The sequence below is a fragment of the Saccopteryx bilineata genome, chromosome 8 (assembly GCF_036850765.1).
Source record: "Saccopteryx bilineata isolate mSacBil1 chromosome 8, mSacBil1_pri_phased_curated, whole genome shotgun sequence".
In the NCBI taxonomy this organism is placed as follows: Eukaryota; Metazoa; Chordata; class Mammalia; order Chiroptera; family Emballonuridae; genus Saccopteryx; species Saccopteryx bilineata.
In genome coordinates, this window is record NC_089497.1 from 19,601,354 (window position 1) to 19,621,039 (window position 19,686).

Here is a 19,686-nt window from a genome sequence, read left to right on the forward strand (position 1 = left end):
TTTGTAAAAGTGAATCAAACGCAGCTGGTCCTGATTAGCACTACATTGCTATATTATGATCTAATAATTGTATTTGATATAATGGATTTAAAATATGTTTATCCTGCATAGTGTTTTCAGCATATATTTGCTGCCAGATAGCTTTGTGACCTAGAAAAAGGCACTTATCCTAAGAAGCAGTGGCAATATTTTCTCTTTATTTATAATTTTCCCATATGTATATAAGAATAACTTTTTCACTATTAAAATGTATTTTATAATATGTACCAATGGAAATAAGTTTTTGTTTCGTTGTAAATAAATTTGGGGCAAGGAAAACATATAATATATCTGAATATTAAGTAATAGATGTCAGGAACTTCTCTCTCCTTGGAAAGCCTAGCTAATTTCTAAGTTTATATTTTACTTCCCTATTAGGGAATGGTGATTTCTTATCTACATATTTGCTATGAAAGGAGAAATGAAAAATATTAATACTAACCTAAAATATTAAGGTATTTCAAAAATATTTATGATACTTTAAAATTTTAAAAGATTGATAGTTCTGTGTGAATAAATACCAGCCATGCCTTTGCTATCTATTTACTAAATGTTTAATTGCTAAATAACTTCTCAGCAAACACTTCTAAAGACAACCACAAATCCAGTATGTTCTATATCATTTTATACATTAAAATACTAATAAAATATACCATTCATTTTGTTGACAGGAAATCTTAAGAAGTAGAAACTAAAAAACAGGGAAAATGCGACTAAGTCATATAACTTTGGAGGTAGATTTAAAAAAAAAGGCGAAAGATTTATACGATCTGAAGAGAAACCAGAGCATAGGAGGTAGATTTTAAAATTTATCTAAACTCCCCTGAGAATGCCCTCATGCCCTGTACTTTATTTTAAGAAACACTTTTAATATCGTCAATTCTTAAAAATTATTAGATAGTGATGCCTTTCAAGTAGACAATTGACTATTTCAACAAAAGTAATTAACTAAATTGGTAACATAATTGTCCTTTTACTTTTTGATTATTTCTTTTGGAGATTGTAGAGCTACAACATATTAATATAATGCCTAATAATAACTAATTATTCAGTACTCACCTGTAAATAGTTATGGTGATTCTGTTATGAGTCACATGATTTTACTTCAAAAATCGCATGTCAAACTCTCACATTGTAAATATAACTAGTATCAGTTACCAATTTAATATTATAACTAATGACCTCTGAGAAAAATAGTGTGAACACCCCATAATGCTATAGTTAACAACTTGCTGCTTTTATTATAAAGGTGAAGAAATGTTGATGTTGTATCTCAAACTTTTCTCTGGTCAAAGTCCTTTTACATCTCTCTCTTTTTTTTTATTTTAACTATGAACTGTTAAGATTGTATTTAAAGATAATTTTCAGTCACTTTTGGGTGCTGTGCAATATGCACTTTACAATTGACTTATAATTGGACTGTGCTGACAATGGAAAATCTAACAAGTATTGAACATGACATTTATGACAGTGTTGCTGTCATCTTGGCTTCTTTTATTGAATATGCAGAGAATTATAATTGGGCTAACAAGCCTGGTAGCCTGGCCTCTTTCCAATTATATTAACCAGTCTAGTCTAGTATTAGCTGCCTGAACACACACAGAACAAGCACAGAGCTTTTGTTTTCCTTTCTATTTTATTTTGGTATCTATCCAATAATCTAAGAATAAAATTATTTGCCTTCAGGTAACGTTCGAGAACTTTAAATAGTTTATTCTAGTCTACTCAGAAATGTAAAGATTGCCTTCCCTATATTTATTTACTTAAATTTTAATAAAGATTATTTTTCTCTAAAGATTGATTGTTTCTGTTATATATCAAGATGCTAATATTTGTCCTAAAAATTACTTAAGACTTTTGGCAATGTGCCATGGATTCAGGCTAAAAATTTTAAGTTATAAATAGGAATTTTAAAGTAAAATTTTCTTTCATAGAAACAAGTCATTATGCTGATGCATTGAAATAGTTTCTTTGAAATTGAGGCAAATAATTTATTACATAATCTAAAAATAAGCCTTTTAGCTTTATATAGTCTTAAATACAATGCAACGGTAAAAATAATTCTTGATGATTAGACTGCTAAAATGTACTAAAATTCAGACAAATTAAAAACAGCATATTTAATTGAAAAACAAATATTAAGAAATGTGATATGAAACAGTTGTGGTTTAAATGAGCCAAGAACTTTTTACAGTGTATCAGCTCTTTCCAACATCACATTCTTTACCTGCTATTTTTTAACATTCAATAAATGTACTTGCATATTTCCTTTCAAAATATTTCAAACCCTACCATCTACAGTATTTAGGGACTTCAGTTTGTCAGTGATTCTCTGGATAGAAATATAAAAATGACTTAGAAATCTGTCCTACGGAAACAAAATACCACTAAATTATATGGGAGAGAGGGTATAAGATGTGTATTGCACTACTGTTAGTAGCAGCAAATAAAAAAATATATATATTACAAAGCATCTGATTTTCTATCAACAGAAAAAATATCACCATACTTCATATACACTATAGAAATATCTACAACTATTCAAACTAGTGAGTTAGAATTCCATAGATCAATCTGGAAAATGTGACAAAATCAGACCTCAGAGAAATATGTATAGTATTCTCCTGTCTTGAGAAACAAAATGCACAAAAATCTGTACATTACTAGATTTTATAAGAATTGCAAAATTAATCTTGCTAAAAATTGGTAAACTGTTAACATTCTTTCAGTAGGTAAATATTAGAGAATAACTATTGTTTATTTTATCTACATCACTTTTAATTTTTTGAAATGTATCAATTTTATAAAGTAGAACTATTTTACTCCTTAGGAGTAAATTTCTTGGTAAAAATAACTTTTAAAGTTTGTTTTAATTTCAAATATTTTAGGGACTTCAATATAAATTATATTATGAGTAATATAGTACAAGTATCACAATTCAGCTAGCAATTTAATTTTGAATCTTTGCTCTTTAGTTTCAGTTTTATCTTTAATATAATATTATGAACATTCTCCCTCTCAAGCAATACATCTTCATTTTAAATTTGTGGAACAAATGAAGTTTGAATAGATTTTAGCATGGACTTAATCAAAATTTTTGGATATATTTTTGCTTTTATGTAATATACTTTAATCTGAAAAAGATATTTTTAAGACATGATGTACATTTTTGTATGAGCTAGTAGAAAATAAGTAGTAATAGTAAGATTATGTTTATGATTATGAAAAACAATGAAATTCTCTGTGAGTAATCTGGCATATAACTAGATTTGTTAGAAATTATTCTTTAGTTGTAAATAACTTGATGGAATGAACTGTAGATGAAAAGTTTTTAATGTATTCATTAGTATTTGATAAGATCTAAAAATTCACTGACAGTCCATATGCCAAAGTAGAGACTGCGTATTACCTGAATAAGGGTTGGGTTACCACTTCATTTTTAACATTATTTCAGAGTGAAAAAGCACTCAGTCTTCTGTCAGCCTTTGTTTTTAAATAATATTTAAATAAAATTAGAATAATCAATCCAAAATATTTAAGGTCTCTAAGAATGTATTTTGATTAGAATTCTTCTTTTCAGTAAAAACTCATAAGCTTCTTATTTACCCCAAATAGTGTTTACTACTAGATATAAATAAGCTTAAATTTTTATTTCTTAATGGTAATAATGTCATTTAAAGTAACAGAGTTTTCTAATTTTATAGCTCTGTGGTCAACCAAAAACAAATAGCTAGAGTTTAATGAGTCACACGGTTTTGATTTGGTAGACCGAAAGTTTGCAATACAGTTGATTTTGTGCCTTCAATCCCAATACCATAAAAATTTTGGAGTCAAATATATCTAGAATCAAGTCCCAGATCTACTTTTTTTTTCAGCTGAGTCACTCAACAAGTAATTTGATTTATCTAAATCCCAATTTCCATGTGATAAACATATTCCTTAAGGATGCCATTTTTACGTGGAAGTTGTATAGGAAGTAGTCAACCTGTCTCTGGCATTAGTAAGTGCTCAGTAAATGCAAGTGGCTTACCCTTGTGATTTCTCCGAACACACGGTGGGTTATATTTTAATTCTTAAATAATCTGAATATATTTAAACTATATATGCATATGTCTTTAATTGAATTATTAACTGAAGTTTAGAGTAAGAAGGAAATAGAAAAAGAAAAATTTACAGCCTTTAAAAGAACGTGGTGCCTTGATATTTGGGATTTGCAGTGTGTTCCTCCTATCTATTTTACTTTATTTATTTTTTATTCAAGACATTTAATCATATACTAACAAAATATAACCAATTGTCAGTTTCTTTGTTATAGGTCTTACCATCAAAAGTGTGTTGATCATATAATAATCAATGTATCTTTTCAGGCTTTAGCTAATAGTACTAATATATCTCTTGTTATTAGAGACTGTCTAATATCTAACATGTCTGTTCTCTTCTTCTTGTGCTATCTTTTCTTGGAACCAGCGGCTGCTTCAAAAAATAAAGTTAAAGGTGAGCTCCTGTCCATTTTGCATGATTCACCATGATTCATTTTTCTGCTCAGTCTTCTAAGCTCTCTTAAAAGATGGAGCTAGTTCTGTCGGTGATAATATCGGTTCTGTTTATAAATATTAGTCACAAGTTTCTACAAATAAAAATATAGATTATTTCAATTGTACAGTTTCTGGTATATGTTTGTGTTTGCATGATTTTGAGATTCTTTTTTGTTTTATTTCTCATTTTAGTGGAGCGCTTTTGTGCACTACCATTTTGCCTGTTCACACTTGTTTCCTTGGTAAAATTGTAATTGAAAAAAATAAAGCATAAATTAATGTTGATGGCAAAATCTCAAAATTGAACATGCCTTTATAGAATTATGTGAAGAGAAAATGTTATCCTTTAAATAATGAATATTATAAGCTGCAGGTTTCTATTTATGACATTTCTTCCATTTCCTACTGGCATTAAGTTTGCATTTGCTAGAATTCTAAACCTATATTTTCATGTGGTAGAATGCACTTTGTCTAATACCAGGATGTCTCTCTGAATGAAAAAGTCTTTAGGCTTGCTGTGTCAGTTTTCATGATTTTGAAAGACTTCTAATATATGTATGGTACTGTGTCATAGGTTTATACTTTATGTCTTGATTTTATATTCTCTAAAACAATGTATATGTTTAACTTTCTCATTTTTATAAAGCAAGTATATATTTTTTTCTTTTTTATTTATCCATATGCAGCAAAACAGCAATTACCGTATTGGTCATGTATCTATTATCTTCAATTTCTTCAACATGAAAGTGAATAACAAAAATACAAAAAATTATTGTGAAGGTTGAACTAGGTAAATATATTAAAAAAGTAGTTGGGCCCTGGCCGGTTGGCTCAGCGGTAGAGCGTCGGCCTGGCGTGTGGGGGACCCCGGTTCAATTCCCGGCTAGGGCACATAGGAGAAGCGCCCATTTGCTTCTCCACCCCCCCTTCTTCCTCTCTGTCTCTCTCTTCCCCTCCCGCAGCCAAGGCTCCATTGGAGCAAAGATAGCCCGGGCGCTGGGGATGGCTCCTTGGCCTCTGCCTCAGGTGCTAGAGTGGCTCTGGTCGTGGCAGAGCGACGCCCCAGAGGGGCCGAGCATCGCCCCCTGGTGGGCAGAGCGTCGCCCCTGGTGGGCGTGCCGGGTGGATCCCGGTCGGGCGCATGTGGGAGTCTGTCTGACTGTCTCTCCCCGTTTCCAGCTGCAGAAAAAAAAAAAAAAAAAAAAAAAAGTAGTTGGATTCTTGTTACCGCTAGTGTGTGGTTTTGTTGTTGTTGTTGTTTTTAACAATGTTGGTTTCCTTTTACTTCTCATAAGCCTGCCTCTTTTTTGTAGTGAATTTTAACTCTTTAGTATTGCAGTATCTAATATCTTCCTCTGTGGACTCAGTAGGAATGACCAGGTAGATTGGTCTCTTTCTCTATTTCAATATTCAAATTCACCCCAAGGCCAACTTTCTCTATTATCCTTCTCCCTCCAGTCTTGCTTTCCTATGTTCTGGTTTTATAGCTAGTTTTAACACTGGGACAGATAGTTATCTTTGAAGTGTTAACTACTCCTCATTTATAAGGCTAACCATTTTTTGTGCTAGGACTATTTTCCTAACAATATATTTGTTTTATAGAACACTAAAGATATAAAAAACACGATGGCAAATCTATTGTTACCCTTTGTTATGTCCTACACACCTAGCCTAGTATATGGTTTCAGTAAATGTGCTAGAAGAATTATTGAGGTTGGAATCTTCCTCAGAAAACACTTTATGTGGGAGGTGGTGGGCATGAGCTGATTCTTGAAGGTTGAATAGGATGTAGAAAAAGTAGTGCATAAAAAATAAATTAAAAACGTAAGTAAAAATATAAAAGGTGAAATGAGTATAGTTCATCTTAGTAGAATGAAGACAGGTTTAGAGTAAAGACCAGAAGAGGATTAAGTTCGGTTGAGGCCCTGGGTTCAGAAGAAAATATTGGGTCCCTTAGAAACAGAGAGAGAAACAGGGGAAAATAAAAATACATGTTAACCATATTCTTAAATAAATAAAAAATACTATGTACTATTTATGTTAAAATTGCACGTATGAAACTAAACTCAGTGTCATTAAAAAAAAAGTGTAAAGTTGGGGTTTTGTGGGGCCTAGTGCGCCCACCATTAAATCCACCTCCGGTGAAGACCTGTGTATCTACAGAAGAGCAGGAAAGTAAATTTGAAGATGCAATAGGCAGTGGAGTGATCGTGAACCACTACCACATTTGCTCACATAAAACCTCTTGTAATAATCAAATTTTTGATCATTTGATAATTCTGAAAACAATGAACAATTCAAATTATAATATATAAGTTATGCAGTACTAGGGCAGAAAACCAGTTTACCATTGTAAAATTAAAGACATAATTATATTACAGGTATCTGTTAAGTCATGTCTGAAATCAAGGTGGCTAAGATTTTGAAAAACAAATATATTTCTGTCCCTGATTTAGTGCCTCCCACATCACCATCCTACTATTCCTCACCTATTCATTTTATTTGAACCTCCTTTTTCCAATTGTATACAAGTCTACAGGAAAATTTGAAACATAATTTACCCTATCTATGCCTATATTTTTGCATCTATAAGGTCAAAAAGACATGAAATAACACTTCTAAAATGAACTGTGGCCCAAGTAGAAATTGGAATTTTATTTCTAACAATAGAGACAGATGTATGTTATATAAAATAATAGAAAAAAGTACTCAGTGCTTTTATTGTCCAATTTCAATGTCAAGAAAAAGGGTCTTTAAGAAAAAAAATGTGAGTAAGAGGAAAATAAAACCCAAGATAATATAAGAACAGATGGTTGCTTAAAAATAGTTCATTTCCTCTCCAAACAATGTATATTCCAGGGAAACAAGAAAAGTTTCAATGAGGCTCACATCTCATTCATTTATTCTTATGGAATCATCCAAATATAAAAAGCCTGTTGAATATTGGAGAGAATATTGTGTCCTTATTTTTTCTAAGGAGTACATCCCAGAAATCATAGAGTGGTAAATTTGACAATAACATCCCATTAAAATTTTTAAACAGATAAGAGTTTTCTGATTAAAATAGAAAATATTAAGAATCAATTGTTATTATTAATGGTATAAGAAATTATCTTAATTTTCTACTTTTTTATATTGGTTAGTATACTAGTTTCAGAGGACAAAATTATAAATGTCTAAATTTCATTGAATTATTTAACAGCTTATACTTTCTTAATCTATGCAGAAAGTGTCATTCTGAAGATTACCAACTATTTTTAATGGTCAAATCCAATGGTGGTTTCTAATCTTCATATTATTCATTTTGTTTTGCTGAATATATATTGGTTTATTTTTTTTCTATTTCCCTTGGTTTCAGTGTCTCCCTGTAGAATTAATTTTTTCAACTCCTCTTTGCTTCTTTATTTCTCTTTTTAAATATATATTATTCTGGAATATAGGTTCATTCAGGTTATACCGTTGATCCCTGAAGAGATTGCTTATTACAGGGTTGATTCTGCTCTCCATATCCCCTTTAAGAGATAATCTTAACTTCCTACATATAAAGGAAGCAGCCATTTTCTAGATGATTGTGTATCCTCAACCAGCCTCCCTCACAATTGTTGACTAAGAGAAAAGCAAGGAATCTAATCAAATCCTTTCCTTGAAAATTTAGGACCAGGAAAAGAAAAAGGAGAAATAGAGAAAACAGAAAGGGGCAAAGAGAGATGGGGAATCAATTTTCGGTACTTTTTGTGGCCATGGATTTTGTATGTAAACTTAATAAGAAGATGAACTAAGTCGAGAAAAAAAAAAATAAAGCGAGATAGTTTAAAGACTGAGAAGTCAAGAGAACATCCTCTTGGTGCTCAAGTCCCTTTTTTGATGTATTTCTAAGGCTCTTCTATCCTTGCTCATGGATCTGTGACACAGATTTTATTTATTTATTATTTTAGTGAGAGGAGGCAAAGCAGAGAAACTGACTCCCACATTAGCCCCAACTGGGGTACACCCGCCAAGCCCACTAGTGGGAATTGCTTTGCCCAGCTGAGGCCATTGCTCCATTGCTCAGCAACTGTGCCAGTTTTAGGGCCTAAGGCAGTAGGCATGGAGCCATCCTCAGCACCCAAGGCCCACTCACTCAAACTAATTGAGCCATGGTTGCAAGAGAGGGAGGGAGAAAGAGTGAGAGAGAAGGGAGAGGGGAAGAGAAGCAGATAGTCACTTATCCTGTGAGCCCTGACCGGGAATTGAACACGGGACATCCACATGCCTGACTGATGCTCTGCCCCTCTGCCCCTGAGCCAACCAGCCAGTGCCCTTAGCTCTCTTTTAATGAATCTTTCTAGATAAGTTTTTCTAGCTTGCAATCAAAAGAGAACCAATTAATACAACTGTCTTCTTTTGCTAAACTTTTCTTAGTTGATTTCAGTTACCATTTTTTCTTGACTTTTTCTTACAACTAAGCTTCTATCTGTTATTCCCATTCACTCTACTAAACATTTCCATCTGAACATTATAAACTGCAACTCTTATTTTTCCTTTGTACATTTGAGCCATCAGGATTTGTTAGATCTTTTTCTGAACACACATTTGCTTAATTTTGTAGTGTAAATTAATTGAGATATCTTGAAGTCCTTTGTATGAATGGACCCCATAACCAACTAATTATCAAACTGTCCTTCATTTATGATAAAATTATTCTAATTATGCCCTGATTTTACTATTGGAATAGTAGCTTTAGTATGAAGCCCTCTTCCTCAAATCACTCCTTTCTCAGAGCTTGCCTGGAGTCGTTTCTAACCTGTCTTCTGTTTCAATTCTCTATACTTCACAATCTATTTTCTACATTCATATATTACAGTGAATTTTAAATAAGATTATCAATGCCTTGCCACTTAGAGACAGACAAAAATGTACCTTAAAGTGTTTCTAAATTTGTTTGTGTAAAATTATTTTGTTTGACTCTATTATAAACTTATAAACACAAACTACCCTACATGTATCTTATTGACTAATATTCAAAATTTTATAAAATTTTTAAGTAGTTTGAATCTAGTAACTATATTAATACTTGTTAATCTGATTTTTAGGCTTTTTAAAATGTTAAATTTGGCAACTATAGTGAGAATAAGATTTTGTGCCACTTCTATATTACCAACTATTACTTTCAGTTGTGTAATTGTTATCCAGTGCTCAAATAAAACTTAGCAAAGTCTGACTTTGCATGATAATTGAAAGATAATGCAGGACACTCAGCAATCTAATCTGAGTTACATATGTGATTTAAAGAAGAATCAGTATTTCAGTTTACTGCATTTAAGTAATATTCATAGATAGTGTTAAATCATTCGTTTAGGTGCAAATATAAAAATCCTGCTAGTTAACCAAAATGTGGCATTCGGTATCCCAGGTTTTCCATCATATTACACCTTTGTGTTACATTGAGAGGCACATAAGAAGTTGAAATTGAGACATTGATTCAAACTATTCTGAGATTTTTTTTTAAAAGAGAAAGAGAGACAGACAGACAGGAAGGGAGAGAGATGAAAAGCATTAACTCACAGTTGTGTCACTAGGGTTGTTTATTGATTGCTTCTCCTGGCCTTTATGGGGCAGGGTTGGGGGGGAGTTCAAGCTGACCAAGTGACCCCATGCTCAAGCTGGATGAATCCACGCTCGAACCAGCAACCTCGGCGTTTTGAATTGGGGACCTCAGGTCTCCGGTCTAGCTGCTGTGCTACCACTGTTCAGGCTACTCTGAGACTTTCATCTTAATGAAGGCACATATGTTTCAGTTTGTATACAGTATCTATATGAAATACTTCCCAATTAAAAATCTATATCAAAAATAACTAATCAAGAGTTATTGAATCTTATGTTTATGTGTCCCATGCCAGACAAGGCTGATATAAAAAAATATGTTGGGAATGTTAGAAAAATGTCAGAGAATTTAAAAGCTTAGTATTTTTCTATAACATATTGACTGAAGATTTCCGATAGACAGTGTTGAGATTGTTTTCCTAACCCACCTTCTCGTTCTTCTTACTTCTCTAGGAAAAGTGCAAAAGACATTGATAAATATGATAGTGCAATATTTTTAAAGGTATAATTTATTACTACAGTCTTTTTTCTAATTTCTAATAGCATGGGTAACAATACTTTATAACAGTTAATATTTCTTCAGTGTTTACCATGTACTAGGTATTACACTAAACATTTTATGTTTTCTAATTTAATTCTCACAAAAGACTTTGAGATAAATACAATTATTATGCTCATTTTTTAAAAAATGAGGAAAATAAAGGAAAAGGTTAGAAACTTGTTTAAAATTCTTAAACTGAGTAAGAGAGAGGGCAACAGTTCCAAATCAGACATACTGAGCATCAAGCTTTTAATCTATTAAAACCTCTAAAGATACCGGATGAATCAATATGACCATTCGCCTAAGTCTAATTATTTGAATGCTTCCACCCATGTCTTATCCACCAAGGTAAGTCTGGGGTTGGAAACGGGAGTACAGTGGAAAGATGATGAGTTATCAGAAACAAATAGATTGGACTTTATCAAACTAGTTCTAGGGTTGGGGAAAATCTTCTCCTAGACTTTTTTTTTTCTTTCCTTTTTTTTTTTAGCTCTCTCATCCATCTACTTTACATTAACTTCACTCATTCCCTCTTGGGGAAGTGAGGAGGTAATTAGTTCCTTGGTAAGTTGAGTGATGTTCTAGAAAAGCTTTAGGCATAACTAATGCGAAATGCCGAGCTCAGAAGAACAGGGTTAAAGAGTGTGCTCATGAAAATTTTATTGCGAGATGTTTCAGTAGGTCAAAACATACACGATTTTAGTTGTTTTTAAAGTGCAGCTTCATTTGAGATGGTTTCTGGTGTTTATTTCTTATTGTATAAGGGTTTTGCCATGTTTTTGGTCTGTTAAGTATTTCATTATGTACTGTGATGAAACTCTCCCCTTTAACCTTACACAGTACAAACTAATACAGGACAGGATGGGAAGACTTCTGTAGACACTCTACTTGCAAGTCCAAAATAATATTACTTTTCACTTGATTTAATGGAGCTGCATTTTTCTCCTTCTTTGTTTTGGAAATGTAAATCCAGGCTTGAGCTTCTCTGGGGACATGTGCATAAACATGATTCATTTGCCACCAAAGCTGGGTAAACTTTGTAAAGCAATTTAAAATTTAAGTGTTCCTACCTTAAGTTCATATCCTAATTTCCATTATAAATAAATCATTGTAATGTCTTTGGTTCTATCTAAACACATCTCATCCGAAAGGCAGGACATTCTGGATCTAAATTCATTTATTTGTTTCGTGTCATTCTATTATATTAATAAAATTAGTATTTGCTTATTCTAAGGCTGCTGAGTGGGGTTTTAAAAAGTCTATAATTAAAATACCAAGGTTTGTGGCTTCTTACAGGTATTAAAGAGAAAAATTCTGCAATAATGAGAAATATAATGATCAGTGTATAACAGGTGAGCAATTAGAGGCACTTTTAAAACAAACGCTATGAAGCCAACAGTTACATTAGACTAAAAATACATCCTATTTCATATTTCAATTCAGATGGGGTGATAGGTGTGTACCTTGAGTGGAAAAAAATCCTTTGACCTGACATCATAATATAAAATATTTATTATGAGCAAACTGCCATTAAAAGCGTTAATGAAGGTTACCAGAGTACTGGCATTCTAGTTTTGTTGTTTTGTTTTCTTTTAGTGAAGGAGAGGGAGACAGAGAAAAAGAGGGGGGCAGAAAAAAGACAGACAAACAGGAAGGGAGAGAGAGATGAGAAGCATCGATTCTTCCTTGTGGCACCTTAGTTGTTCACTGATTGCCTTCTCATATGTGCCTTGATGATGCGGTAGTGGAGACTGCAGCTAAGCCAGTGACTCTGGGCTCAAGCCAGTGACCATGGGGTCATGTTTATGATCCCATGCTCAAGCTGGCAACCCCATGCTCAAGCCAGTGACCTCAGGGTTTCAAATCTGGTTCCTCAGCATCCCCGGTCAATGCTCTATCCACTGAGCCACCACCTGGTCAGGCGGATTCTAGTTTTTACTTTACCCCTTACTTGATTTTTATTCTTCATATCAGTAAACAGAGATGAAAATATCAGTACCACGGACCTCATATAGTTATAACAACAAAAGTGTATGTGTAAGGAATTTTATAACAAGCAACTGATATCCAGATATAAATAGCTATTAATTAAATGTCATAATCACAGAGTCAGAAACTTGATATTCATTAATGAATAAAATGTGGCCTGTGTGAAAGAACCCTTGTAATAATGGCATCCATTTTCTGCTTTCTTAGAAACTAAAAATCCATGAGAAGGTAGTGAAACAATATGTTTTGGGGTTTTTTGTTTGATAGACTTTATTGAATATCTGTATTGCCCTAAGATAATGGGGAGAAATATATATAATTTTATTTCTTACTTTATGGACCTTTCTCCTATTTATTCATTCATTCTTTCACTCAAAACTGTCAGGGATTACTGCAAAAATATTAGTAAAAGAAAAAGTAAGTTATACATTCATGTGTTATAATGTGATAGACATTATGAAGAAAAAATAAAGCAAAAAAGTGATTTTGAAATACTTGGACCCAGTAGAGATAGGGGGTTGTTCTGATTTAAACAGGGAGATAAGGAAAAGTAAATATTTGAGAAGAACATTGATGGTGAGAAAGCAAGCCATGAAGCTATCTTGACGAAGCACTCCAAGAAGAAAAATCAGCATGAGTGAAGACTAAAGGCAGTCAAAGCACAGTGTGTTCAAGGCACACTGAACAGCCCTGTGGCTAGAAGAGCCTGAGTCTAGGAGAATAAATAAGAGAGAAGGCCGTGGAGGTACTGAGGACCTAAGTCATGTAAGGATTTTTGTTTTGCTCCAATTGTGATAAAAAGCCATTGGGGAGACTGAGCAGAAGAGAGACGTGTGCTGATTCAGTTTTAACAGGATCAGTTTGGATGCTCTGGTTTTAATTAACTGCATTGAGAGATGTAAGAACAATTTCCAAAAGAACCAGGGGACAGATGATGGTGGTAGAAGTGGAGTTGTAGCTGTGGAGGTGGTGATACGTGGTCTTTTGAAATGACACCTCCTCACATTTGCTCTCTGGAAGTGAGACATGATATGAAGGGTGATGTGTGGGTGATTTGGATGTTTTACTTCTTTGTTTTTGTTTTTACCTAAAAAAGTGAAAAAAAAGACAATGTTACACTTACAAGATGAAGAATGCTATGCTCTTGATTACTATAACTTTTATTATAGTTTTTTTATTTGTAGCATTTTATTTTATTTTATTTTATTTTTTAAATAAATTTTTATTAATTTTAATGGGGTGATGTTAATAAATCAGGGTACATATGTTCAAAGAAAACATGCCCAGATTATCTAGTCATTCAATTATGTTGTATACCCATCACCCAAAGTCAGATTGTCCTCTGTCACCTTCTATCTAGTTTTCTTTGAGCCCCTTCCCCTCCCCCTTCCCCTCTCCCTCCTCTCTCCCCCCACCCCCACCCCATAACCACCACACTCTCGTCCATTTCTCTCATCTCGTTTTTATGTCCCACCTATGTATGGAATCATGAAGTTCTTGTTTTTTTTTCTGATTTGCTTATTTCACTCCATATAATGTTATCAAGATCCCACCATTTTGTTTTAAATGATCAATCAGGAAGTGTAAGGATTCTAGCTTCATTCTTCTTTCTCAAGATTCTGTTAGCTCTCAAGGTTCTGTGGCTCCATGCTAACTTTAAGCTTGTTTTCTATTCCTGTGAAAAAATACCATTGGGATTTTGATAGGGATTGCAGTGAATATATAAATTACTTTGAGTAATATGGACATTTTAACATTAATTTTTCCAATTCATGAACACAAAATATTGTCTCATTTACTTGTGTCCTCTTTAATTTCTTGTATCAATATCTTATAGTTTTAACTTTATGGGTCTTGCACCTCCTTAGTTAATTTATTTATAAAGATTTTATTCTCCTTGAGAATAAAATAAAATTGTTTTCTTAATTTCTCTGACATTTGTTGGTGTATAAGAAGGCAACTGATTTTTATATATTGATTTTGTGTTCTACAACTTTACAGAAACCATTTATTATTTCAAACAGTTTATTGGTAGAGTCTTTAGAGTTTTCTATGTATAATATCTTGTACAAGGCCTTGAAGGTTTGGTTGCACAAGTTTTTTTTTTTTTTTTTTAATTTTTTTATTATTTTTTTATTTTTTACAGAGGCAGAGAGTGAGTCAGAGAGAGGGACAGACAGGGACAGACAGACAGGAATGGAGAGAGACGAGAAACATCAATCATTAGTTTTTCATTGCGCGTTGCAACACCTTAGTTGTTCATTGATTGCTTTCTCATATGTGCCTTGACCGCGGGCCTTCAGCAGACTGAGTAACCCCCTGCTGGAGCCAGTGACCTTGGGTTCAAGCTGGCGGGCTTTTTGCTCAAACCAGATGAGCCCACGCTCAAGCTGGCGACCTCGGGGTCTCGAACCTGGGTCTTCCGCATCCCAGTCCGATGCTCTATCCACTGTGCCACCGCCTGGTCAGGCTGCACAAGTTTTTTGTTTGCTTATTTGTTTATTTCTTAAGAACAATGTGAAGCATTAAGAAGCTTTAAAGATCTAAGGATGTTAGGGTATTTACATATTTCTCCTTTGAAGGAGGTTATTGAATATTTCTGAAGAATGAATTAGAAGAGATTACTATAGATGACAAAGAAATAAGTTAAATACTCTGGAAAATTGCAATAGACTGGGAAGAAATACCTGCTAGGCTGGTCTAGAGTGATTAGTGGTAACATTAGGGAAATAAAGACAGGATTTGAGAGAATAAAAAATCCTTTCAAAACTACAATTGAAACATTTAGAAAAAAGAAAAGGGACCATAATTTAAATAATTGCCTTTAATATATGTATTATATATATTATATATATATATGACTTAAAATACTTCAATATTCTTCATAGTCATTCTCATCAAATATCAGAGAGTTAGAATGGCAGTTCTCATCTTGTCTATAAGTTAGCTTACATAAAAGGATGTCTACAATAGACTATTGGACAGAGGAAAAGTAAAGGAAAATTGCAAATTGCATTACAGGAAAAAAGATTAGATGCATTGTTTTTTCTTAAAATAGTTTTTATGGATGTCCTGGGTTGATTCCCGGTCAGCACACACATGAGAAACAACCATCTGCTTTTTTCCCTCATCCTCTCCTCCTTCTTTCCATCTTCCCCTCCCACTGCAAATGGCTCAGTTGGTTTGAGTGTCAGCCCTGGGCACTGAGGATAGCTTCATCGATTCTTGCATTGGCCCCAAATGAGGTTGCTGGTGGATCCCGGTTGCAGCACATGTGGGAGTCTATCTCCCCTTTTATATATATATAAAAAGTTCTTATGTATATTATTGATTTTTATAGTTAAAAAGTTTCACATATCTAAATAATCCAGTGAAGAGAAAACTTTATATTAAAAAAAACTTTTCAAGGAAAATATGCTAAAAGTCATAAAAATCTGCAAATCATTAATATATATTCCTATTGGTTCTATTTTGAACACAACAGATTAAAATTTACTTATACATTTGATTCCTGTCTATAATTCTCCTTCATACTTGAAGGATAGCTTTGATGGGTATAGTATTCTTGGCTGAAAGTTCCTCTCTTTCAGGGCTTTAAATATTGGGGTCCACTCTCTTCTAGCTTGTAGAGTTTCTGCTGAGAAATATGATGATAATCTAATAGGCCTTCCTTTATATGTTGTACTCTTCTTTTCCCTGGCTGCCTTGAGAATTTTTTCTTTGTCATTGGTTTGTGTCATCTTTATTATGATGTGCCTTGGAGTGGGTTTGTTGGGGTTAAGAAAACTCGGTGTTCTGTTTGCTTCTTGAATTTGAGGCTTTAGTTCTTTCCACAGGCTTGGGAAGTTCTCGTCTATTATTTGTTTGAGTATATTCTCCATTCCATTTTCTTTCTCTTCTCCCTCTGATATACTTATTATTCTTATGTTATTATTTCTGATGGAGTCAGACAATTCCTGTAGGGCTTTCTCTTTTTTTATTATTTTTGAGTCTCTTTCTTCTTCTCTCTGTTGTGCCTCAAGTTGTTTGTCTTCTATTTCACTAATCCTATCTTCAATCTGGGCTGTTCTGTTAGCTAAGCTTGTTACCTCATTTTTCAGCTCGTGAATTGAGTTTTTCATTTCTGTTTGATTTGTTTTTATAGTTTCAATTTCCTTGGTAATATATTCTTTGTGTTCATTGAGTTGTTTTCTGATCTCCCTATATTGCCTTTCTGTGTTTTCTTGTATATCTCTGAGTATTTTTAAGATTTCATTTTAAATTCTCTGTCATTTAGCTCCAAGGCTTCCAATATGTTAAGTCTTTTCTCCATAGATTTTTCCACATCTATTTGTGTTACCTCTCTTTCTTTTGTATCCATAATATTCGATTTCCTCTTTCTTATCGGCATCTGAGGGTGGTCTTGTTGATAGCACTAATTAGAATTAATAAAGAGTAAAAATTAAAAAAAAAAAGGTAAAACACCCCACAAAAAAAAAAACAGTAATAATTTATTATTTCCCCCTTTTTTCTTTCTTCTCTTTCCCTCCTCTCCCCTCCTCAGGGAAATATCGTGATGACCTGTGAATTATATTATGCTAAATGGAACAAAAACTGCCTATAATGGAGGGCCTGATTTGGGGTGAAGAGTTCAAGGGGCAAAAAAAGGGAGTAGGGACCTACTAAATGCAAAAAAAAAAAAGAAGAAAATCTTAGACAAGCATAAGATGATTTGCTTGTAAGTGATGATCGACTAAGAGATATAATGAGAGGGATAAGAGGGAACCAGAAAAAAGGAGGAAAAAAAAGAATAATAAAGAAGAAAAAAATAAAAATAATAAGTAAAAATCTGTTGTATTAAGTGGAGCGAAGACTAAATACAATGGAGACCTTGGGTTGGGAGGAATGCTAGTGAGTTAAAAAGCAACTTAAAAAGTACCCAAAATGCCACAAAAATAAACAAACAAACAAGAAAAAAACAAAAACAAAAGCGAAAAAGAAAAATAGAGCCCCCCAAAAAAACCTTGAGTCCCAAATTAACTAATTTGTTCGTGATTGAGGATTAAATGGGAGGAAAGTAAAACAAGAAAAGAAAAAACGAATAGAAAGGAAAAAATAAGAAAAAGAGAAAAATGAAGGAAGAAAAAAAAAGGAAGAGAAAAAAACAAAATAAAGCAAAACAAAAAAAAAACAAAAGAGGAGAGAGTGAGAGTTAAGTGTTTTGGAGTATAACCTTAAAGGAGGGTGAGGATGAAGAAGAGAAATAAAATGTAACACTCATGGGTAGTGTAGTTCAAGAAAAAGGAAGCATAAGATGGGCAGAGAATAGAAGGACCGAGGTGGAGGAAATAGAAATAATAATAATAAAGGCAATAAGATAGAAGAAACAAACAACAACAACAAAAATTAGTGGAACAAGTTGTAAAGTCTGTGGATTTTTCTTGATTTTGAGAGGTTAACTTCTTCCTTTTTCTTTTCTCTCCCTCTTCCTGGTTGGTGACTCTGTACCCCAGGCTCTGCCCCTGTGTCACACTTAGGTAGGGATTTGCAGTTGATGGGATTCTATGGCAATGTCATATAATTGGCTTTAGTCTTGCTGGTAGTCAAGTCTTGTTGGCGTTTGCAGGGTCCAACAATGAGAGAGTTTGCTTTCCTGGAGTTTCTCTCCTAGTCCCCCCTTCCTGAATTAGCAGCCTGGTGATCCAGCTATAAGGCTGCAACTGCTTCTGCCTGGGGAGTAAGAGGCTCAAAGAGCTGGGAAATCCCCACTCTATCCCCACTCAGTGCAAGGTTTTGGGAAAGGCTCTGGCAGTCAGGGCCTCCAGTGTAATCAGGCGGGGGTGGGAGTCAATTGTTGTCAAGGTGACTGTTCAGCGCCTAGCATTCAGTTGGACCACTCAACCCAGGCTTTCCACACTTTGTAGCCTGTTTTGGCTGGGAAGAAGAGGCACTAGTCTCTGCTTGTGACTAGTGTAGTATAGATCTTATTATCTGCCAAGTCCCTCTTGTTAGCGTTTATCCCTGATTATGGAGGCTCTATCAATCAGAAGTTGCCCCCGCCCCTTTAGCGAGAGGCTCTAAAAAATATCACGCCTCTTGTCTTGGATCGCTGAACTGAGAGAGATCTTATCAACTAGAACCCGTGGGTGCGCAGATTTCATGGGTTAAGCTAATTTCAGTGATTGGGTCCGCAGCTGTGCTCCCGAAGGTATTTCAGGCTGCCTGCACGCCCCTCCCCCAACGCTTGATTGTTAGCTTGAATGGCTGGGTGAGGTGCCCCGCCCACGGAGAGAATCTCCCAAGTAGGGAAGATCGCCCTGGTGCCTCTCCTGCTCGCCCCGCCGCTGGTGGCTGGGGCGCACCCGGTGCAGGATAATGGGGCACCCTGGGTGTGTGGGCCAGTAGGGTGCTCTGGGCGCATGGAATTCCCAGGGCACGCGCGCGAATGGGGTTCTCCGGGCACCGGTGGCTGGGGACTCTCACTCGCAGTGCGCGGGCCGCTGGGAACGTTAGCGGTGCTCACTCTGCAACCGGACAGGGCCCACGCCGGCGGCTGCTCGCCGCTCCGAGTGTGGGCTGACTCACCACAGGCGCACTCCCTCCACAGCTTGAATGAACATCTCTGCGGTAGCTTCCTCCACACCCTCGTCTCTCAGATTCAAGTGATAACAGTCCTTTCACTTTCAGTTTGTGTGGAACTCCGGAATGCTCTGAGGATAAATTTTTCTGTTTCTAGTTGATAAATTTGTTGTGATTTTGGGGAGATCTGTTGGACGCGCTGCTCACGGCGCCATTTCCGTGACGTCACTCCCCTGTCTATAATTCAATATAACATTACTTCAATGACATCACAGCCAGTAATATTGTATGTGGCATCAGCTTCAAAAGGTTTATTAATTAAACTCACTAGTTTTGTGTTTTTCCATTTTGGCCAAATAAAAAACACTTACCAACAGAAAAAGAATCAAGATCATTTCCTAGTAATTTTTTTTTGCCCAAGATAAGGTAATCATCTGATGG

At 34.6% G+C, this 19,686-nt stretch overlaps 1 protein-coding gene across 3 annotated transcripts in view; it reads left to right on the forward strand.

Annotated features, from left to right (window-relative positions):
• The window catches only part of CADM2 (cell adhesion molecule 2), a 1,158,136-nt gene that overhangs the window by 770,236 nt on the left and 368,214 nt on the right, over nucleotides 1-19,686 (forward strand). For 2 of the 3 annotated variants that reach the window (XM_066241147.1, XM_066241150.1), the window contains exon 2: nucleotides 4,507-4,533. The exons of the other annotated variant lie outside the window; for it this stretch is intronic. In XM_066241147.1, the coding sequence (XP_066097244.1) occupies nucleotides 4,507-4,533 (27 nt within the window). The remainder of the gene's footprint in view (nucleotides 1-4,506; nucleotides 4,534-19,686) is intronic. 3 annotated transcript variants of the gene reach the window in all.